This window comes from Oncorhynchus tshawytscha, linkage group LG14 (assembly GCF_018296145.1).
Source record: "Oncorhynchus tshawytscha isolate Ot180627B linkage group LG14, Otsh_v2.0, whole genome shotgun sequence".
NCBI classification, from domain to species: Eukaryota; Metazoa; Chordata; class Actinopteri; order Salmoniformes; family Salmonidae; genus Oncorhynchus; species Oncorhynchus tshawytscha.
In genome coordinates this window covers 13899601-13924191 of record NC_056442.1, presented here as the reverse complement: position 1 = coordinate 13924191, position 24591 = coordinate 13899601, and the positions used below count along the sequence as shown (strand labels likewise).

Genomic DNA, 24591 nt, shown 5'->3' with positions numbered 1-24591 from the left:
TGAAGAAGGGTATCTATTTTCAAATTTCTCCTGTTTTTCAGAAACTACTCATCAGTTTGATCTTTTACATCTACAAAGGAACACAAACAAGTTCAGAAAATGCTGATAAGATTTATTGCAATTACAACAGGTTAAACACTGACAGCAGCTCTTTGTGCAGTGAAAGAATAAAAGAATAAACTGAAACCAGGAATGGAATGCAGTTGAAATTGATTTTAAAAAACCCTTTTATCCGTCTAACCCATATCCTCTTCTCCCTCCTCTTCAAACTCGCCCTCCTCCTCGGCGGTGGCATCCTGGTACTGCTGGTACTCCGATACCAGGTCGTTCATGTTGCTCTCGGCCTCGGTGAACTCCATCTCGTCCATGCCCTCTCCAGTGTACCAGTGCAGGAACGCCTTGCGGCGGAACATGGCTGTGAACTGCTCAGAGATGCGCTTAAACAGCTCCTGGATGGCCGTGCTATTGCCGATGAAGGTAGCGGCCATTTTAAGGCCGCGGGGCGGGATGTCGCAGACTGCAGTCTTGACATTGTTGGGGATCCATTCGACAAAGTAGCTGCTGTTCTTGTTCTGCACATTCAGCATCTGCTCGTCCACCTCCTTCATGGACATGCGGCCACGGAAAATGGCGGCCACAGTGAGATAGCGGCCGTGACGGGGGTCGCAGGCAGCCATCATGTTCTTGGCATCGAACATCTGCTGGGTGAGTTCAGGCACCGTCAGCGCTCTGTACTGCTGGCTGCCTCTGCTGGTGAGGGGGGCAAAGCCTGGCATGAAGAAATGCAGGCGGGGGAATGGGACCATGTTGACAGCTAGCTTACGTAGGTCGGCGTTGAGCTGGCCGGGGAAGCGCAGGCAGGTGGTGACACCACTCATGGTGGCTGACACCAGGTGGTTGAGGTCCCCGTAAGTGGGAGTTGTCAGCTTCAGAGTGCGAAAGCAGATGTCATACAAGGCCTCGTTGTCGATGCAATAAGTCTCGTCAGTGTTCTCCACTAGCTGATGCACAGACAGGGTGGCATTGTAGGGCTCCACCACAGTGTCTGACACTTTGGGGGAGGGCACCACACTGAAGGTGTTCATGATGCGGTCAGGGTACTCCTCACGGATCTTGCTAATCAACAGGGTACCCATACCAGAGCCTGTACCGCCTCCAAGGGAGTGGGTGAGCTGGAAACCCTGAAGACAGTCGCAGCTCTCGGCTTCCTTTCTCACCACATCCAGGACAGAGTCTACCAGCTCTGCTCCCTCAGTGTAATGGCCCTTTGCCCAGTTGTTACCTGCACCACTCTGTCCTTTAGACAAACAACAAAAAGCAACGCAATGAGATGTAGGCTAGGCGTATTACTATGGTAGAATCGACTATGACCAGGTGAAATGAATTTACAATTTCAAAGCATTTCCTCACCAAAGACAAAGTTGTCCGGTCTGAATATTTGGCCGAATGGTCCAGAGCGGACAGAGTCCATCGTGCCAGGCTCCAGATCAACTAGAATGGCACGAGGAACATACTTGCCACCTGAAATAAATTAACAATCACATTATGGGTCAATAATTTGTGACAGATTTTCATGCAAATTGTTGCAGATAAAAACCAGTGTGATAAGAGAAAAAGTACATGTTTTCATATACAAAAAAAAAAAAAACTAAAGTTCAATGTGTTTCCATCGTAAACTGTTTCCATCGTAAACTTCATTCTCTTAAATGGCAAATGTTCCTACTCTGGTCTTGGCACATGCACTCTAGCCAACAGCTTGCAGATACAGTGCGGGTAGGCTAGTCTACATGAGATTTATTATGGATAAGAGTGAGAATATTTGTGTTTGTCAAAAAGCAGACAAGCATCAAGTCACCAGAATTAGACCCTCTATTTATTGGAAAGGAGCATAAAGATCTCATCTGTAGCCTAATAAATGGCATTGTTTCTGAGTCGGAGACCACACCATGTTGCGTGATTCCAAGTTTACTTCGATATGATGGTTGTTATATCAATATTTGCGCGTAAATGCGTTTCCACCGACAATTTATTTTACCAACACAAAAAGATCCCACCATGTCTAGTGTATTTTGTTGTCGACATTTGGAATGTTTACTGACATTCTGTTTCCATCAGGCCTGTCATGACATGTACTTTACATGCATTACCAGGTTTCCATCCAACCTTTTTAAGGCCTTTGCTGACTACGATTTTAGCCGTCTTATGCCACAATTTTTTCCGTCCTAGACAAAATGTCGACATTGTAGGCAGATTCTTAGGTCGTTAACGATTGTCTGATGTCTTGGCTCGTTCAGTGTGACAGGGTCTAGGTCTGGCAATTTTAAGTACCGCTTCGTGCGGTCATAGGCTGACAAAATTCTAGCAGTGTCTGAATTTTTGGGCCTTTATCATGTAGTGTGGCTGGTGTTATGAGCCGATCCTGGTGACTGACCAATAGGAACACGGTTGGCACTGAGTATGCACACAATAATACAATTAATATAATAGTAAAATTAAAACAAACATTCAGCCTACATGCTGTGCAAGAACGATTTTCCAAATTATATTTTATACCTGAAAGATCTGAAATCAGGCCTATTTTATTCTGAGTTTGGACATACAAAGTTTTCACACAAACCTTAAGATGCATACCTTGTTTTTCAGAACTCACTTCACTGGCACATAAACAAAGAAGCTTGAGCTGCTGGCACATTCCCAGATCAAAATATCAAATACAATGCTGCAGCTGACTGCAAGCCAATTTCAGAATGGGACTACAGAACAGAAGCAAATCTTACAATCTGGACAGGTTGATGTCAATATTTTAATTGAATAATATCAGTGTGACGATGTGTATCTTACGAAGGACTTTAACTAAAGAGAACACCATTTTTTTGAAAACTTGACACTACTACAAAAGCGCAAATACACTTTAAAATCACTTCAACTAGCTACTATCAATTTGTATTATAAGATCTGAAACCACAATAATGAAACAAGCAGGGAACAGGTCTCCAACCCTCGACCTTCTAGCCCGAAGTCCAGCGCGCTATTGACTGTGCCGCAGAGTCGATATCCGCGCTTATAAAACCAAGGTCGTTACACTACTCGCTCCTTTCAAAGAGCGCGTCCTCGCGCTAGCTTGCGATTTAACTTCTTACAGGAACGCGCTCACCCGCCAGGCACACGCACTGTCGTGGATGCCAGGTCCGATCACTTCTGACACCAATGTAATGAAACCGCAGGGAGCAGGTCTCGAACCCTCGACCTTCTAGCCCGAAGTGCAGCGCGCTATGACTGTGCAGCAAAAGCATGCTCGAGCGGACGCTTATAAACACCGGGTCGTTACAATATATACAAAAAATACCGCTATGTACATAAAGGATCATTTTCAGTTGGTTACCTGTTGCCTCATTATAGTACACGTTGATTCTCTCAAGCTGCAGATCGCTATCTCCATGATAAGTGCCTGTTGGGTCTATTCCATGCTCGTCACTGATAACCTCCCAAAACTGCAAAAGTATGTTGGAATGGTTAGTGGCATGTGGGCGGGTAAACGTTACTCATAGCATTATAGCTAGCAAGCTAAAGTTAGGCGCTAGCCGAGCAACCATCGAAAGTTGACCGAATTTTACTCTTCATATCAACCACACATTTCAGATAACCAAAGCTAACGTTAACTAGCAAATCGCAAATACTTTAGTTTGGATTTACCTCATGAGCAGGCTAGCGACACAAAGTTAGCTAGCTAACGTTACTTACTTTGAAAAATGCAACTGTGTTTGCAATACATTTTCATAAAATAAATGACCTTACCTTGGCACCGATCTGATTTCCACATTGACCGGCCTGCAGATGAACAATTTCCCTCATGTTGAAATCGAGTTTCCGAGTAAATTAATCAAGATCACTTGTAAACTAACGACTATTTAATCTTTACTACGCGCCTTTTTGTAAGCGTCTGTCTAGCGAGCCGTTGAGAGGGCGCGAGAGGGAAAAGACAGCTTCAGAGCACGTGAGGAATTTGTCTTCGCATGCATTTAATTGGCTAAATCAATATTACATCATTATCATACAAATGAAAAAAAATGCTTGGGTGTGAGCAATGGTGTGTGTATGTGTAAACTCAGCAACAACAACAAAAAATCTCTCACTGTCAACTGCCTTTATTTCAAATTTAACACATGTAAATATTTAAAGTTGTTGATAGTGATGTCTGATGAGGACCTTCCTTACAACAGGCCTACAAATCCCTCAGTCCAGCCTCTCTCAGCCTATTGCGGACAGTCTGAGCGCTGATGGAAGGATTGTGAGTTCCTGGTGTAACTCGGCAGTTGTTGTTGCCATCCTGTACCTGTCCCGCAGGTGTGATGTTCGGATGTACCAATCCTGTGTTACATGTGGTCTGCCACTGCGAGGACGATCAGCTGCCCATCCTGTCTCCTTGTAACCTGTCTTAGGCGTCTCACAGTACGGACATTGCAATTTCTTGCCCTGGCCGCATCTGCAGTCCTCATGCCTCCTTGCAGCATGCCTAAGGCACGTTCACACAGATGAGCAGGGAGCCTGGGCATCTTTCTTTTGGTGTTTTTAAGTCAATAGAAAGGCCTCTTTATAGTGCCCTAAATTTTCACAACTGTGACCTTAATTGCCTACAGTCTGTAAGCTGTTAGTGTCTTAACTACGTTCCACATGTTCATTACTTGTTTATGTTTCATTGGAATACAGTGTTTAATCCCTTTACAATGAAGATCTGTGAAGTTATTTGGATTTTTACGAATTATCTTTGAAAGACAGGGTCCTGATAAAGGGATGTTTCTTTTTTTGCTGAGTTTGTGTGTGTGTGTGTGTGTGTGTGTGTGTGTGTGTGTGTGTTATTGCATGCAGTGTTTATCTATGGACCATGATATAAGAATAGTTACATAATGTAGCCTACACATGTGTGTGTGAAGCCATTCCTGTTTGACGCCAATGTGGAACTGCTGCTTCACCAGAACTCAGCCCAAACCTGTTGTTGGGCCCTTGTGCAAGGCACTATTCCACTGCTCAAGGGGCACTGCTCTGCTCCTGACACTTTGCTGCTTATAGCCTCTTGTGTGTTTGGGGGTTGGGAATTAAATAAAAGACAGCCCACTTACATATCCTCTAACATATCCTTTATTGCTGATGCTATATATTGGACATTGAGGCTTTGAAGCCACATTGGCACTCCCCAATAGGCACAGTCCTCCATAGGAATTAATGGAATTCTACAGTATTTCAATTAAATGTTAAAGACTAAATTACTTATTTACCACTTAGTATTTGTTGTGGGGACAGTAAAATTAGTACCCCCCTCCCCCTAAAAAAAATCTGTTATTTTTGTATTATGTTTAGTTTAAAAGTATGCATTAACGTAAAGACTTTAAACTCAGGATTCTGTAAAAGCCTACCCCAATCAGGATATGCGTTCACTTTTTGCTTCCTGTGCCACCCGGAAGTGCCTTAAATTGGGGTCATAGGGGTTGTTTCGAAGGGTTAAAAAGGTTAGATGTTTCCAAAACTTCGTATCTGTGATTAAGCAACCCTCAAACTGTAAATCAGTCATTTCTCCCAACAGATGTCAATGAAAAAAACTCTCTCACACACACACACAGCAAGGATGGAGTGACACAGTGTGGAGCTTAAAGACACACAGAGCCTGCAATGGCATTACCATAATCTCTAGGCTGTGCCGAGTTCAACGAGATGCCCCGCTTGACCGTAGCTCGCTCGGTCTGAGCGCAGCTACTGTGAAAAAAGGTAGGCCCATAATGAAGCCTGGACCTAAATTTCAAGTGCTTTTGGGTGACAGCGAAAGAACCGTTAGGGTTAGAAGCACAATTCGATAATTCAATTCGATAACTTAACAGTGAAAACAGGTTTTTTTCATCTCACCATTTACAATGACATCTCTCCCCATTGGAATACATTGCCTGTTCCCCTAAATTCAACCTGAAGCCTATGTGGGTTATGAATGCCTTTCGATGACAATTCATCAGGCCATTATGAGGTTAACCTGTGTTGATTCTAAGCTTCCTGGAGCAACCAGAAGTGGTTAAATTCACCCTAAAGGTGTTTTGATGTACCAAACCTGCAGTTTGTGAAAATCAGTCATTTATAAATGCAAGCTTTTTGCGCTGTGGCTTCAATACAGCACCCCCCATTTTGAGTCAAAACTCAAATGCAAACGCCTGTGGTGAGTTGCAGGTCTAACATATGGCGTGAATTTCCTCTGCGGAAGTCTGTCTGTCTGACGGGGTTCAAGTGTAGTTGCACTGCCTGAGCTAAAAAAAAAAGAACAAGGCTTTGTCTATCTAAATACATCTCAAGGTGTTGAACATGGGCAAGCTAAGACCCTCTTGTATAAAATGAATGATTTCTTGTTGGTTCGAAGCACTAGGAGGGTGTCAGTGTGAACGAATGGTGAACTATCTTGGTCAGTGCTGTGTTACAGTACTGACATGAACACTTGGTAAGCAGAGCCTCTTGAAAACGAGACATGCAAATCTGCAAACATTCCTCACTAGAACCTTGGCGTTCCAGCCTTTGCCCTTAGGTCTGATGTGGACGATTTCGGATTCAAACCCCACCCGTTACATAAGGCTTACAGACATGGAATCTGAGAATGGCATGAACTATGTAAAAATAACTTCATAGCTCAAACAATGAGTTGAAGGGGAAGGATGCAGTGGGGAAGAAGGATGCAGTGGGGAAGAAGGAAGCAGTGGGGAAGAAGGAAGCAGTGGGGATGAAGGATGCAGTGGGGATGAAGGATGCAGTGGGGATGAAGGATGCAGTGTGGAAGAAGGATGCAGTGTGGAAGAAGGATACAGTGGGGAAGAAGGATACAGTGGGGAAGAAGGATGCAGTGGGGAAGAAGGATACAGTCGGGAAAGGTGCAACCAGAAGTCCAGTGATGATGATATAATTCATTGAGGTCATCACTATTTATTTAGTCACCAAAAATGTAAAACATTCAACCTTGAATAACTTTAATACGCAAATAAATATCAGATGTCTTTATCAAAAAGTATAAAGAGCATTGTTTATTTTGAACAAACATATTACAACTCTGACAGGAAGTGCGTCAGAAAGTAGTGTAAATTCATGCAGTGTCTTTTCTTGTCCTTGATGCAAGATCTTTCTCCTAGGGATAGTGTAAACAAAATAGTATAAACACAAAAGAAACATTACTTTGCAATTAAAAGTTAATGAAAAATCAATTAATCCAAAGGAATGAGGGCAATGCAGTACAGATGTTTCCACTGCCATTGATACAGATCAGCCCCCCCCCCCGGGAAATAATCTAAAAACACTGGCACAGAAGCATACTAAACTATGAGACACAATGTGATTGCTGTGTCTGTGTCCAAGTTACTATACTCACCTCCCTGAGTTGGTCTGCAGCAATCTGCAGTGTGGCCCTCTTCTCATCACCAATTACATCAGACAACACGGACCATCTACCATCCTGGAGGCTCACTGGCATTGAGAATACTACACCAGCTGGGAGGTTGTACTGTCCTGCAGAGAGGCCAAGAGAAGACAGATATCAGGGCCTTTATTCATAAAGTGTCTTAGAGAAGGAGTGCCGATCTAGGATCAGTTTAACCTTTTAGATCATAATAAATTAACAGAGGGCGGGACCTGATCCTAAATCAGCACTCATACTCAGACACTATGAATACAGGCTATTGGCTTCATAGGCAGCACTTATTTAGTATGCTTACTTTCTTGTGTTCTTATTTATTGTATGTTTTTGTTATACCCTGTTATTTTTAGTATTACGTTTGTTGTTGATTACTGCATTGTTGGGTTAAGAGTTTGCAAAAAAGGCATTTCACTCTACTTGTGCTCGTGACATTGAAACTTATCCTGAAATACATGATATAAAATGCTGATACAATATATACAATTACTATATACCCTGGTCCCAGATCTTTAGGTGCTGCAATAGCCAAATCCTATGGCTGTTGTCAATGCTAATGTTACAGCACAAACAGATCTAGGATCAGGCTTAATGATGCAGTCTTTCTATAGCTAAGTCTATAGCTAAGCTATAGTCATGTCAATGACTAAAGGAGTTGGCAAGTCTGCACAAACAGATCTGGGACCAGACTAGTATTATTCCCTCCTACCTGCAGCTGTCACTATGTTGACTTTTAACCCTACCTGTGCTGAGTATGCCAAAGGAGAGGACCTCCTTAGCAGAAGAGTTGCAGTTCCAGGCCTTTAGAACTGCAATGATCCTATTAGTGGCTGATATGGCTGTAGCCCTCTGGGACTTGGAGGCTACAGTGGCACGTTGGGAACTGACCAAATTCAGAAAGTCAGACTGTAGCCATTTCCTTTGAGAAAAAAAAGCTATTCAACATTTGAGTGTACTATGTGTGTGTTAGAACTAGAGTACTGATGACACATATTATCAAAACTTAGTGCAGTGGTATTTTTATGGTAGTTGAATATAGGTATGAAATAGCACAGGTGAAGACAGCTTGTCTGTCGAAACGTTGGACATACAATTTTTGCATCTGAGCTCATAGAGTGTGCGGCTCTCCTTTTATTTATTTTTTAATGAAATTGCACAGGAACCGTAGCTTCGTCCCAGATCTGACGGTGCTGTCTTGCCAAATCCTAAGGACATTTTGTCATGACAACGACCATAGGAGTTGGCTATACAGCACATACAGACTAGAGGAACAGTACAGACTCATTGATAAACAATTTGGCAATAACCTATTGGCAAACAGTTAAGTTACCTGTCATATATAATCTCTAGGACTGGTTGAGAAAAATCTGATGGTCCCCAGATGGTCCCTTCGTATTGGAAAACCTTCGCCCTCTGTAGGTCAACATGGGAACTGCCGCTGATGTTGCCTCAACCGATGATATCTGTCACATCTGACAGAAATGATAAAGAAGAATCACATGAATGTTTGAGTTTTTTTTCTCTCCAATTTAAGGTGAATATATTTATCCATTTTATAGATACAAATGTAATGGTAATGAAAAAATGAAGGAAAAAAAGTTGATTTGAGGAAGGTTTCACTTGGAATGACTGGGATATGTTGTTGTCGTCTACTTTAGTTGAATGCACTGACTAAGTATGAGAGCAAAATGTATGTAAATGTACAATTTTGATTTGTTACCTGCAGTCCTCACAGACAGCTTCTGTGCAATGTGTGCCCCGCCTCGTACTCCAGTTGAGTTGCCATGCCCATAAAGCGTCCGCTGTCAACCGAGGGAGCATTCTCTAGCAAAAGGGAGCACTTCAGGTTAACCAAGGAGTTCCCAGCCACAATCACCGCCACGTTCATGTGCGCCCTTTCGTCGTTGAGGTGCCCATACGGTTGGTAACGCTCCGACACCTTTCTCACCTTAAAAATAATATGTTCATTTAGCAGACACTTTTATCCAAAGCAACTTAAAGAACTGTCAACACTGAAAGAACTGGACATATGTTCAGCGTATGTGGAGTGGATGATACAAGAATCCAACCCACAATCCTGGTGTTGCTTTCACCGTGCTCTAACTAACCGACGAGCCATTCAAACTACAAACCTTGCTTTCTTCCTCGTCCTCCACCCTCTCTGTCCTCAGGCCAACTATCAGGGTAGCCTAGTGGTTAGGCTACCCTTATAATCAGGGTAGCCTAGTATCAGGGTAGCCTAGTGGTTAGAGCGTTGGACTAGTAACCGAAAGGTTGCAAGTTCAAATCCCTGAGCTGACAAGATACAAAATCTGTCGTTCTGCCCCTGAACAGGCAGTTAACCCACTGTTCCTAGGTCATTGAAAATAAGAATTCGTTCTTAACTGACTTGCCTAGTTAAATAAAGGTAAAAATAAATGTTTAAAAAATCCAGGAGGATGATGAAGTGTGCTTGTTGGAAGGCCTGGTGTAGACAGTGACTTTATGGAGCTGTGGGAGGGCCAGGTCCTCTGCCTATGACTTCTGTACAAGACAAACATATTTGAGACAAACATTTTCTAATATTTTCAATGGCAATAGAAATGTCACTTTACTTCCTGAATTGACTCAATTGAAATGGAATTGATCCCAGCCCTGCCTCACATTGAGACGCAGCTAGCTTCCATACGTACCTGCTGATCCGTATGTGCAGTGGCTTGATGAGGCTCTGATGGTACACCTCCTCCTTCATGCACAGCTCCTGTGTCAGCAGGTTCTCTGTTGCAATCTTCATCATCAGTTGAACCTGTCGCCGGCTGGAGCGAGGGAACCTGACAGACCAGCTGAGGCAGGGGAGCCTGGCAATCCGGCTGAAGCATGAGAGCCTGACGAGCCGGCGGAGGCAGGGGAGCCTGGCAATCTGTCTAAGGCATGAGAGCCTGTAACGGCTCCCGGACCCGACGTCATTCCCACCCAAAAAATCAATTATAAAAAAATGAATAAACTCCCTGATGCTTCACTAGGGGAGGCGTCATTCTATAACGATGTGCTCTGAAAGTCTGGAAGCAAGTTCAGGGAGTGAGTGTTTTAATAAAATAAACAGAACATAATACAAAACAAACACAAACAAGAAACAGAAACAATGATGCCTGGGGAAGGAACCAAAGGGAGTGACATACATAGGGAAGGTAATCAGGGAAGTGATGGAGTCCAGGTAAGTCTGATGACGTGATGGTGACAGGTGTGCGCAATAACAAGCAGCCTGGTGACCTAGAGGCCGGAGAGGGAGCACACGTGACAGTGGGGTTGAATGTTTGATGATTAACGACTCATGGTGTAATTGTAACAACATACAAGAGCTCAAGTCCTTTTGTTCACCTGACCTAGAATTGCTCACAATCAAATGCCAACCGTATTATCTTCGAAGAGAACTCTCCTCAGTTATCGTCATAGCTGTGTATATCCCCCCGCAAGCTGATACCAAGATGGCCATCAAGGAACTTCACTGGACTTTATGCAAACTGGAAACCATATCTTGAGGCTGCATTTATTGTAGCTGGGGATTTTAACAAAACTAATCCAAGAACAAGGATAGAACTACATTCTATCAGCATATCGATTGCAGTGCATGACTGAGTAACACACTCGACCACTGCTACTCTAACTTCCGCAATGCATACAAGGCCCTCCCCCACCCTCATTTGGCAAATCTGACCATGACTCCATCTTGTTGCTCCCCTTCTATAGGCAGAAACCAAAACAGGAAACGCCCGTGCTTAGGTCTATCCAAATCTGGTCTGAACAATTGGATTCCATGCTTCAATATTGCTTTGATCACGTGGACTGGGATATGTTCCCGGGTAGCCTCAGACAATAACATTGATGTATACGCTGATTTGGTGAGCGAGTTTATAAGGAAGTGTATAGGAGATGTTGTACCCACTGTGACTATTAAAACCTTTCCTAACCAGAAACCATGGATTGATGACAGCATTCGCGCAAACTGAAAGCACGTACTACCTAATTTAATCATGGCAAGGCGACTGGAAACATGGCTGAATACAAACAGTGTTGTTATTCCCTCCGTAAGGCAATCAAAAAAGCAAAGCGTCAGTATAGAGACAAAGTGGAGTCGCAATTCAACGGCTCAAACACAAGACATGTGGCAGGGTCTGCAGACAATTACGGATTACAAAAAGAAAACCAGCCCCGTCGCGGACATCGACATCTTCCTCAGACAAATTAAACAACTTTGTTGCGCACTTTGAGGACAATACAGTGCCACCAACATGGCCCGCTACCAAAGACTGTGGGCTCCCCTTCTCCGTGGCCGACTTAAGTAAAACATTTAAACGTGTTAACTCTAGCAGGGCTGCCGGTCCAGGGGGCATCCCTAGCTGCATCCTCAGAGCATGCACAGACCAGCTGGCTGGTGTGTTTACGGATATATTCAATCAATACTTATCCCAGGCTGCTGTTCCCACATGCTTTAAGAGGGCCACCATTGTTCCAGTTCTCAAGAAAGCTAAGGTAACTGAGCTAAATGACTTTGAGGGACTAGTCAATGATCATATCACTTCCACCCCACCTGACACCCTAGACCCACTCCAATTTGCTTACCGCCCCAATAGGTACACAGACGACGCAATCGCAATCACACTGCACACTGCCCTAACCCATCTGGACAAGAGGAATACCTATGTGAGAATGCTGTTCATCGACTACAGCTCGGCATTCAACACCATAGTACCCTCCAAGCTCGTCATCAAGCTCGAGACCCTGGGTCTCGACCCCGCCCTGTGCAACTGGGTTCTGGACTTCCTGACGGGCCGCCCCCAGGTGGTGAGGGTAGGAAACAAAATTTCCACCCCGCTGATCCTCAAAACTGGGGCCCCACAAGGGTGCGTGCTCAGCCCTCTCCTGTACTCCCTGTTCACCCATGACTGCGTGGCCATGCACGCTTCCAACTCAATCATCAAGTTTGCAGACGACACTGCAGTGGTAGGCTTGATTACCAACAACGACGAGACGGCCTACAGGGAGGAGGTGAGGGCCCTTGGAGTGTGGTGTCAGGAAAATAACCTCACACTCAACGTCAACAAAACAAAGGAGATGATCGTGGACTTCAGGAAACAGCAGAGGGTGCACCCCCCATCCACATCAACAGGATAGTAGTGGAGAAGGTGGAAAGTTAAGTTCCTCGGCATACACATCACGGACAAACTGAAATGGTCCACCCACACAGACAGCGTGGTGAAGAAGGGGCAACAGCGCCTGTTACAACCTCAGGAGGCTGAAGAAATTTGGATTGTCACCAAAAACACTCACACTTTTACAGATGCACAATCGAGAGCATCTGTTGGGCTGTATCACCGCCTGGTACGGCAACTTCTCCGCCCACAACCGTAAGGCTCTCCAGAGGGTAGTGAGGTCTGCACAACGCATCACCGGGGGCAAACTACCTGCTCTCCAGGACACCTACACCACCCGATGTCACAGGAAGGCCAAAAAGATCATCAAGGACAACAACCACCCGAGCCACTGCCTGTTCACCCCACTATCATCCAGAAGGCGAGATCACTACAGGTGCATCAAAGTTGAAACCAAGAGACTGAAAAACAGCTTCTATCTCAAGGCCATCAAGCAGTTAATTACTGTTAAATAGCCACCACTTACACATTAGAGGCTGCTGTCCTATATACATAGACATGGAATCACTGGCCACTTTAATAATATTTACATATTTTGCATTACTCATATATGTACAGTGGGGAGAACAAGTATTTGATACACTGCCGATTTTGCAGGTTTTCCTACTTACAAAGCATGTAGAGGTCTGTAATTTTTATCACTTCAACTGTGAGAGACAGAATCTAAAACAAAAATCCAGAAAATCACATTGTATGATATTTAAGAAATTCAATTTGCATTTTATTGCATGACATAAGTATCTGGTACATCAGAAAAGCAGAACTTAATATTTGGTACAGAAATCTTTGTTTGCAATTACAGAGATCATACGTTTCCTGTAGTTCTTGACCAGGGTTGCACACACTGCAGCAGGGATTTTGGCCCACTCCTCCATACAGACCTTCTCCAGATCCTTCAGGTTTCGGGGCTGTTCCTGGGCAATACAAACTTTCAGCTCCCTCCAAAGATTTTCTATTGGGTTCAGGTCTGGAGACTGGCTAGGCCACTCCAGGACCTTCAGATGCTTCTTACGGAGCCACTCCTTAGTTGCCCTGGCTGTGTGTTTCGGGTCGTTGTCATGCTGGAAGACCCAGCCACGACCCATCTTCAATGCTCTTACTGAGGGAAGGAGGTTGTTGGCCAAGATCTTGCGATACATGGCCCCATCCATCCTCTCCTCAATAGGGTGCAGCCGTCCTGTCCCCTTTGCAGAAAAGCATCCCCAAAGAATGATTTTTCCACCTCCATGCTTCACGGTTGGGATGGTGTTCTTGGGGTTGTACTCATCCTTCTTCTTCCTCCAAACACGGTGAGTGGAGTTTAGACCAAAAAGCTCTATTTTTGTCTCATCAGACCACATGACCTTCTCCCATTCCTCCTCTGGATCATCCAGATGGTCATTGGCAAACTTCAGACGGGCCTGGACATGCTCTGGCTTGAGCAGGGGGACCTTGCGTGCACTGCAGGATTTTAATCCATGACGGCATAGTGTGTTACTAATGGTTTTCTTTGGGACTGTGGTCCCAGCTCTCTTCAGGTCATTGACCAGGTCCTGCCGTGTAGTTCTGGGCTGATTCCTCACCTTCCTCATGATCATTGATGCCCCACGAGGTGAGATCTTGCATGGAGCCCCTGACCGAGGGTGATTGACCATCATCTTGAACTTCTTCCATTTTCTAATAATTGCGCCAACAGTTGTTGCCTTCTCACCAAGCTGCTTGCCTATTGTCCTGTAGCCATCCCAGCCTTGTGCAGGTCTACAATTTTATCCCTGATGTCCTTACACAGCTCCCTGGTCTTGGCCATTGTTGAGAGGTTGGAGTCTGTTTGATTGAGTGTGTGGCCAGGTGTCTTTTATACAGGTAACGAGTTCAAACAGGTGCAGTTAATACAGGTAATGAGTGGAGAACAGGAGGGCTTCTTAAAGAAAAATGAACAGGTCTGTGAGAGCCGTAATTCTTACTGGTTGGTAGGTGATCAAATACTTATATCATGCAATAAAATGCAAATGAATTACTTAAATATCATACAATGTGATTTTCTGAATTTTTGTTTTAGATTCCGTCTCTCACAGTTGAAGTGTACCTATGATAAAAAATTACAGACCTATATATGCTTGTAAGTAGGAAAACCTGCAAAATCGTCAGTTTATCAAATACTTGTTCTCCCCACTGTATATACTGTATTCTGTCCTATTCTACTGTATCTTAGTCTTTGCCATTCTGACATTACTCTCCCAAATATTTATATATTCTTAATTCCATTCCTTTACTTTAGATTTGCGTATATTGTTGTGAAATTGTTAGATATTACGGTTCGATATTACTGCACTGTTAGAGCTAGAAACACAAGCATTTTGCTACACCCGCAATAACATCTGCTAAACACGTGTATGGGACAAATACAATTTGATTTGATCTGATTTTCAGTTTTGATTTTTAATACATTTGCAAAAATGTCTAAAAATGTGTTTTTGCTTTGTCATTACAGGGTATTGTATGTAGATTGATGAGGAGGGGGGGCAATTTAATCCATTTTAGAATAAGGCTGTAATGTAACAAAATTTGGAAAAAGTCAAGGGGTCTGAAAACTTCACGAATGCACTGTAGTATACAGTATATGTAGTATATAATATAAAAATTGTGCACTATAAAGAGAGAAGGTGCCGTTTGGTATGTGGCTAATGTTTCATTGCGACATGAAACCTGTACACCTCATAGCCTGTACAGCCCTCTCGCTGTAATTGATTATGGTGACTTGTTGTATATGCATGCAACCTCCTCTGTCTTACAGAGACTGGACTGTTTATCATGCATCCTTGCGCTTTATTACAAATGCCAAGTTACTCACCCACCATTGCACATTGTACCAAATGGTAGGATGGACCTCACTTTATATGCGCAGAAAATACATTTGCATGTGTTCATCTACAAAGCCCTAAACTCCCTCTTTACCTCTGTAGTCTGGTCTCCTTCTCCACCAGCAGTTACCATACCCGGTCTGCTAGGTGGTTGCTACTTAAAGTCCCCAGGACATTCACAGTATTAGGCAAGATTGCATTCTCTTCTTGTGCACCAGATGCATTGAATAGTCTACAATCCATGTTTCATCTAGATATGTTAGTGCCACTGAATTAATTTAAAATATTGATGGGAGACTCTGTTACAGAGGAGTGTAAAATGCTTTTTTTTAGGCTGGATCATGTTGTATTGTTGTATGTTTTAATTATGTAATGTATTGATTGTTGCTGCCTTCTTGGCCAAGTGTCCCTTGAGAAAGATACTCTGGGTCTCAATGGGCTTTTCCTGGTTAAATAAAGGTTAAAAGAAAATGTATGTAATGTAATAGTCTGTTGGTTTAATGCGTTTGCCCTATCTACACAGAAACTGCAAGGTGTGCAACATCAGGTGCAGTCCCTCTTATGCATACTCTAGTATAAAATGGCACAAAACACACTCTTCAAGGAAACAGTAGACAGGAAATGATGCTAGGTGTGTTTTTTTCCGTTACAGTCATTACAGCTTGTATTTTAACGTTTCCTCGTGGCTGAGTTACTTAAGTTAACCCTCAAAGGACGAGTTGTAAGTTGTTCTATAAAAATCTGTAAACAATGATTAAAACTAAAATATTGCAATACACTGAAACAGTTGAGAGAGGCCTGTAAGCTTGGGAATGCTCAATTTGAATCACTAGCTTGATTAAATAAAGGTTAAATAAAAAATAAAATAGTCTGTTGGTTTAATGCTTTTGCCCTATCTACATAGAAACTACAAGGTGTGCAACATCAGGGTGCAGTCCCTCTTACGCATACTCTAGTGTACAATGGCACAAAACACAAGCCTCCAAGGAAACAGTAGACAGGAAGTGATGCTAGGTGTGTTTTTTTTTTTGTCATTACAGCAGTTTTGTTTGTATTTTAACGTTTCCTTGTGGCTGAGTTACTTAAGTTAACCCTTAAAGGACGAGTTGTAAAGTAGTTCTATAAAAATCTGGTTAAACAATGGTTAAATCTAAAATATTTGTAATGTGGTGCGTGCTGGTGGCAGGGAAGTCAGGCGCAGGAGAATGAACTTGGTAAAAACGGAGCTGTTTAATAAACATCAAAACCTCCGAAAACCAAAGTAAACAAAATAACAAATAGAGGGTGCAAAAACCATCGCACACCAGAATAACAATAAACACCTACATACAACAATCTCCGACAAGGACAAACAGAAGGTTAAATACACAACATGTAATTGATGGGATTGGAACCAGGTGTGTAGGAAGACAAGACAAAACCAATGGAAAATGAACAATGGATCAATGATGGCTAGAAGGACCACCGAACACTGCCCGAACAAGGAGAGGGACCGACTTCGGAAGTCGTGACAATATTGCAATACACTGAAACAGTTGAGAGAGGCCTGTAGCTGGGGAATTCTCGATTTGAACCACCAGAACCACCAGCAAGGTAGCCTAGTGGTTAGAGCGTTGGACTAGTAACCGGAAGGTTGCAAGTTCAAATGCCCGAACTGAAAAGGTACAAATCTGTCCCGAACAGGCCCAAGGAGCACTGTGCAAGCAATAATATTGAAATGGAAGGAGTATCAGACCACTGCAAATCTACCAAGACCTGGCCGTCCCTCTAAACTTTCAGCTCATACAAGGAGAAGACTGATCAGAGATGCAGCCAAGAGGCCCATGATCACTCTGGATGAACTGCAGAGATCTACAGCTGAGGTGGGAGACTCTGTCCATAGGACAACAATCAGTCGTATATTGCACAGATCTGGCCTTTATGGAAGAGTGGCAAGAAGAAAGCCATTTCTTAAAGATAACCATAAAAAGTGTCGTTTAAAGTTTGCCACAAGCCACCTGGGAGACACACCAAACATGTGGAAGAAGGTGCTCTGGTCAGATGAAACCAAAATTGAACTTGGCACCAATGCAAAACGTTATGTTTGGCGTAAAAGCAACACAGCTCATCACCCTGAACACACCATCCCCACTGTCAAACATGGTGGTGGCAGCATCATGGTTTGGGCCTGCTTTTCTTCAGCAGGGACAGGAAAGATGGTTAAAATTGATGGGAAGATGGATGGAGCCAAATACAGGACCATTCTGGAAGAAAACCTGATGGAGTCTGCAAAAGACCTGAGACTGGGACGAAGATTTGTCTTCCAACAAGACAATGATCCAAAACATAAAGCAAAATCTACAATGGAATGGTTCAAAAATAAACATATCCAGGTGTTAGAATGGCCAAGTCAAAGTCCAGACCTGAATCCAATCGAGAATCTGTGGAAAGAACTGAAAACTGCTGTTCACAAATGCTCTCCATCCAACCTCACTGAGCTCGAGCTGTTTTGCAAGGAGGAATGGGAAAAAATTTCAGTCTCTCGATGTGCAAAACTGATAGAGACATACCCCAAGCGACTTACAGCTGTAATCGCAGAAAAAGGTGGCGCTACAAAGTATTAACTTAAGGGGGCTGAATAATTTTGCACGCGCAATTTTTCAGTTTTTGATTTGTTAAAAAAGTTTGAAATATCCAATAAATGTCGTTCCACTTCATGATTGTGTCCCACTTGTTGTTGATTCTTCACAAAAAAATACAGTTTTATATCTTTATGTTTGAAGCCTGAAATGTGGCACAAGGTCGCAAAGTTCAAGGGGGCCGAATACTTTCGCAAGGCACTGTACATATACTGTACATGACAATCAGTGGCTCTCAGAGAGAGTGTGAAAATGTGGTTCTATTCACCACAGAGCTAGGGTCTTCCTACACACCCACTACAAATCAAAGAGGATGTCCCTGTGACTGTACGCATAACCAAATTGTGTGTGTTGGCGTGTGCTCGTTCTCTACAGTATGCATGGGGATATTTACTTATATAGTATGCTGCCCACAACTTCAAAACTACATTCTCAATAGTTTCCCAGAAGATCATGTTACATCAGACTATAATTATTTGATTAACATTTCTAAGATAACTCTCTATATTTACACACAATCAGATGAACAATTAGATGTACACCACATAATTTGAAGAGCTAGCTTTTGTATCTACATAAAGAACTTTGTCTGTTTCTCCAGTCAGCCCTCAAGGGCCAATGAAGGCTCGACTCTCGTGTTGCTTTTGTCTGAGGATGACTGATCAGTATCGTCCCATTCGGATTGGATGCTGGACCCCCTGCTTCTTCCTGGGCCCCCTGAGTGGAGCTTTGGGTTTGATGTTCATGTAGTCGCTCTGGGAACACTTCACTCTCCTCAGTCTGAGCTGAGGATCAAATTCACAGAAAGAGGTGGAGAGTGAGTAGGGTGAGCTCTGTATATGTATGCAGTGGTAGTTGCATAAATCTGTCTCCATGTATCACTTGTGTTTTCAATACATACAGTACCAGTCAAAAGTTTGGACACACCTACTCATTCAAGGGTTTGTCTTTATTTTCTACATTGTAGAATAATAGTGAAGATAGTGAATAGTGAAGACATCAAAACTATGAAATAACACATATGGAATCATGTAGTAACCAAAAAAGTGTTAAATAAATCTAAATATATTTTATATTGGAGATTCTTCAAAGTAGCTACCCTTTGCCATGATGACAGCGTTGCACACTCTTGGCATTCTCTCAACCAGCTTCATGCGGAAGTCACCTGGAATGCATTTCAATTAACAGGTGTGCCTTGTTAAAAGTTCATATGTGAAATGTCTTTCCTTCTTAATGCGTTTGAGCCAATCAGTTGTGTTGTGACAAGGTAGGGGTGGTATACAGAAGATATCCCTATTTGGTAAAAGACCAAGTCCATATTATGGCAAGAACAGCTCAAATAAGCAAAGAGAAATTACAGTCCATCATGACTTTAAGACATGAAGGTCAGTCAATTCAGAAGATGTCAAGAACTTTGAAAGTTTCTTCAAGTGCAGTTGCAAAAACCATCAAGCGCTATGATGAAACTGGCTCTCATGAGGACTGCCAAAGGAAAGGAAGACCAAGAGTTACCTCTGCAGCAGAGGATAAGTTCATTAGAGTTAACTGCACCTCAGATTGCAGTCCAAATTAATGCTTCACAGAGTTCAAGTAATAGACACATCTCAATATCATCTGTTCAGAGGAGACTGCGTGAATCAGGCCTTCATGGTCGAATTGCTGCAAAGAAACCAATACTAAAGGACACCAATAAGAAGAAAAGATTTGCTCTGGCCAAGAAACATGAGGACATTAGACCGGTGGAAATCTGTCCTTTGGTCTGAGGAGTCCAAATTTTAGAATTTTGGTTCCAACCGCCGTGTCTGTGAAACGTAGAGTAGGTGAACAGATGATTCCTGCATGTGTGGTTCCCATCGTGAATCATGGAGGAGGAGGTGTGATGGTATGGGGGTGCTTTTCTGGTGACACTGTCAGTGATTTATTTAGAATTCAAGGCACACTTAACCAGCATGGCTACTACAGCATTCAGCAGCGATACGCCATTCCATCTGGTTTGCGCTTTGTGGGAAAATTCACAGGACAATGACCCAAAACACTCCTCTGGGCGATGTAAGGGCTATTTGACCAAGAACGAGAGTGATGGAGTCCTGCATCAGATGACCTGGCCTCCACAATCACCTGACCCCAACCCAATTGAGATGGCTTGGGATGAGTTGGACCTCAGAGTGAAGGAAAAGCAGCCAGCAAGTGCTCAGCACATGTGGGAACTCCTTCAAGACTGTTGGAAAAGCATTCCAGGTGAAGCTGGCTGAGAGAATGCCAAGACTGTGCAAAGCTGTCATCAAGGCAAAGGGTGGCTACTTTGAAGAATCTCGAATATAAAATATATTTAGATTAAAAAAAAACTTGTTTTGGTTAATACATGATTCCATATGTGTTATTTCATAGTTTTGATGTTTTCACTATTATTCTACAATGCAGAAAATAGTAACAAAGGTGAGTAGGTGTGATGACTTTTGACTGGTACTGTATTACATTCTTGGACTAAATAGTTCATTATGCATTGAATTTATGCCAAGGCTTGAGAGATTACTTATATTTTTTTTTATCTCAGGAGGCAGCACCTCATGGATGTAAGACAAGTTACCATCTCTCTGAGTAAAGGAAGCGAGATGCCACTTACCCAGATGACAAAGGTGATGACAGTGACAGCCAGGCCATAGATGATGGTGATCCAGAACCCCAGCACCCATGCCCAAACAGGGACACCATCCACTCTAGAGCCTACACATCCCACAGTCTTTCCTGATTGGCACTGGTATGCTGACCAACCAATCAGAGGGAGAGAGATGTAAGTTTTAAACTTCAAGGGGTAGTTTTACAGATCCAGATTAAGTATACTCCTGGGGTACTTGAGTTTTTACACTGAAAGTGCATTTTAAGTCAAATAAATAAGATGATCTAGGTCCAGGAAACTGGCCCGTTTGGCCTTTAAGCACAAGTACATCATTAGAATATACACTAAATGCATAAAACATTAGGAACACCTTCCTAATATTGAGATGCATCCCCTTTTGCCCTCAGAACAGCCTCAATTCGTCGGAGCATGGACTCTACATTGTGTCGAAAGCGTTCCATAGGGATATTGGCCCATGTTGACTCCAACGCTTCCCACAGTTGTGTCAAGTTAATTGAATGACCTTTGGGTGGTGGAACATTCTTGATACACACGGGAAACTGTTGAGCATGAAAAAGGCAGCAGCGTTGCAGTTCTTGACACACTGAAACCGATGTGTCTGGCACCTACTACCATATTCTGTCCAAATGCACTTAAATCTTTGTCTTGCCCATTCACCCTCTGATTGGCAAATATACACAATCCATATCTCAATTGTCTCAAGGCTTAAAAATCCTTCTTCAACCTGTCTCCTCCCCTTTATCTACACTGATTGACGTGGATTTAACAGGTGACATCATTAAGGGACCATAGCTTTCACCTGGATTTACCTGATCAGTCTTTGTCATGGAAAGAGCAGGTGTTCCTAATGTTTTGTACACTCAGTGTATATTCCTTCAAATCAAGATATAGCATTTTGAACTACTGTGCGTGAATGCATGCCTGCACGCATGCGTGTGAATTTGTGTGTGCTTGCAATAGATTAGTTCCTTTTGAAGTAAACATACCTTCAACCAGGACCACAGTCTGAGTCTCGTCTTGTACTTTCTCAATGGGAGGTGGGTACATGGGTTGCCCCTCACAGGTATAGACCCCAGCGCGCTCCGTGGTCATTCCAGAGAGGACAAAACTGACCGTATGGTCCTGTTCGTTCACCCTCAGCCCCAGACCCTCCCCAACAGGACTCACGGTCTCTGTGGAGTTGTGGTTGTGAGCACTGTCGTGAGTGTGGTTGCCAACCTCGACCAAGCCCAAGTAAAGGTGGAATCTCATTTCCTCCTGGTCCTTGCCTGTCAGGTTGGGGCAGCTGACCGATGCAGTGCCGTTGACAGACACACGGACCACATGGAACGTTCTGAGCTTGTCTGATGAGGGAAGGTCAAAAGTCAAACAGAGGCCGTCAGTTGTGTGCGTTATATCAGGGGGAAGTAGACAAGGGCTCTGTTTAAATACTTCCCTCCGTCTTTCCTTGAAGAAATCACTGATCTGACACAGCAAGATTTGGTGAGTGCAATGGGGTGTAAACCTAGCCTGGGTGCCAGTCTGTTTCTGCTCTCTTGCCAAGTCCTTATAGAATTGTCATGCCAGACAAATTTTTGTGAGACCAGACTTTTTAGCTTGACAATAACAGCATTTGAGTCACTGTCAACAGATCTGGGACCAGGCTAGTAGAAACCTACTCTGGTTACCAGTCTTTTTAGCTAACGTTCCACTCCTTGCCACTCCTGTCATTTGCCAAATTGCTTGTCTCTTTGATCTTGAACACACACACATACACAGCTATGTATTTCTATACCTGTGAGGACTTTTGGGGGACTAACAATGGATTCCCATTCAAAATCCTATTCTCCCTAACCCTAACCTTAACTCCTAACTCCTAACCCTAACCCCAATTTTAAACCTAACCTTAATTCTAACCCTAACCCTGAACCTAACCCCTAAACCTAAAATAACTATTTTACTTGTTAAATATTATCAGAATTTTAGCGAACTTCTGAGGACTTTTGGAACTCACAAGTATAGTAAAACACACACACACACACGCACGCACGCACGCACACACACACACACAGGAAATGGCTTCTAAGGCTTACCTAGTCTTTTTATACTCTCATGTTTGGATTATTTACATGCATAATTTCACAGTATTTTAACCCACACATTGAACATTCTCCAAAACAACTGTTGTGGTCTGAGATTTCAAAAAGTGGTGGAGAGAGGCAGTCCCGTAACTGTGTGGAATAGAAAATGTGAGTCATTTAGTTGAATCCTTGTCCCCCCCACCCCTGCCGTTTCATTTCTGCAAGACCTATCAAAATGAGGAAACAGCCAATTCAATGCATTACATACACCTGCTTATTCTATTCATAATATAGCTGCAGTATAGATGTTAAAGCATATCCACATCTATAATAGGGGTTTAACTACAGTAGTTTGAGTAATGTGTTGGAGGAATTCAAACCACTGCAACTAGCATCCACATCTAATAAAACCATGCACCTCTGCAAGCATTGCAATCTTGAATGATCTGCAACTCTTTGATTGGTCCACCTTTTGCTTTTGTTCCAGTTATCAGAATGTTCTGGTAGTGCTATGGATCCTGCCTGATGTGACATTTGTTGATACTTAGAATATAGATGAACGATAATGACAAAGTCCAATGGTGAAGCATTCAGATAGAAATGTAATAATTAGAGCTGAAACGATTCCCTATTCTACCTGACAGACATTCATATCTATTCTACATAATACATTTGTATATGAACATTTTATAACGTTCCTGAACTGGCCCAGAGCTTTTTATTTATTCATTTTGGCCCATATCGATCCCCCCCAGATTTTTATTTTGTTGTTACATGTGCATACATTACATCTGGATGGATAGTACTTAGTATACATAATACATCATATTTTCAGTCATAACTACTATAGAACGTGAGCTTTTAAGCAGGCCCAGGTCTTACCTTTACAGTTGTGGGAGCTTATCATGTTGGCAGCACTGGAGAGGCAGAGGGAGAGGAGGATTGTGGGTATCCAGTAAACGTTCATCTTGAAAGTCCTCAGTTTTGTGGTAAAATTGAAGCTCCCCTAGTATCCCTTTACAGTGCACAACAATCAGGGTAAATGAGACGATACACTGTATGCCAACCAGACCGAGACAGTGACTGCTCTGCTCTACCTAGACATCACTCAACGTATGCTCGTCACACGATGACAGCGTACATCTCATAACATCCTTCCCTGTCACTTCACCGTGACCAACAATCTGGCCCTCGTCAACTGTAAGCAACTCTCTCTGCTGCACATCTAACAGGGCGACTGACTGCACAGACTCTTGAGGAAAAAACATCCGCACTCTGTGGCAGTGCACTCTGAACTTCACAAGAGTATCCGCCCTCTAACGGTGTGTGACCTTTGATGCCCTTTGAATTTGATACTTCTCTGTGTGTTAGGGCTTGGAACCTCGTATCGCATTAGTCATGTTTGATTTCGCCCTTCTTATCTCAGAACTGTTATATAGACTCACTTTATATCATATTTCACTGCTTCTGGTAGAACTCGCAGAGACCCACCTGGGCTACGGCACCAATGTGAGTGACCAGGGTTCGAACCTGGGTCTTGCCCCCAAGACTGTGTTAGCCTGCTGAGCTAGAGCTAATGCAAGCATTCAGGTCTCAGGCAGAGTTACTCATCACGCGGTTGTTACATAGGCCTACCTAGCACCTGTCAGTGACAACCATCGCACAACGTGGGTTTTGTCTGTGGTTATGTGACTGTCTCCTGCAACAGACAGTCAGTCAGTCAGTTAGTCAGATAAACTTACATAATGTTGCACTTATATTATCACAGACGTGTAATGCGCCAAATCCTATAACCATACACCACGTTGTGCCGACTG

The 24591-nt window shown here is 43.1% G+C and overlaps 2 protein-coding genes across 2 annotated transcripts; both read right to left on the bottom strand.

Annotated features, from left to right (window-relative positions):
• Positions 1-91: 91 nt before the first annotated feature.
• Positions 92-3991, bottom strand: LOC112253918 (tubulin beta-4B chain-like). Its single transcript, XM_024426023.2, has 4 exons — positions 3796-3991; positions 3383-3491; positions 1411-1521; positions 92-1297 (listed from the first exon to the last, which is right to left on the bottom strand). The coding sequence occupies exons 1-4, from the start codon at positions 3850-3852 to the stop codon at positions 237-239; spliced, it is 1338 nt and encodes a 445-aa protein (XP_024281791.1). The 5' UTR covers positions 3853-3991; the 3' UTR covers positions 92-236.
• Positions 3992-18179: 14188 nt separating this feature from the next.
• Positions 18180-24034, bottom strand: si:dkey-1h24.6 (T-cell-specific surface glycoprotein CD28). The gene is made up of 4 exons (XM_024426028.2): positions 23657-24034; positions 21701-22057; positions 20700-20839; positions 18180-18861 (listed from the first exon to the last, which is right to left on the bottom strand). The coding sequence occupies exons 1-4, from the start codon at positions 23739-23741 to the stop codon at positions 18739-18741; spliced, it is 705 nt and encodes a 234-aa protein (XP_024281796.1). The 5' UTR covers positions 23742-24034; the 3' UTR covers positions 18180-18738.
• Between the last annotated feature and the right edge of the window lie 557 nt (positions 24035-24591).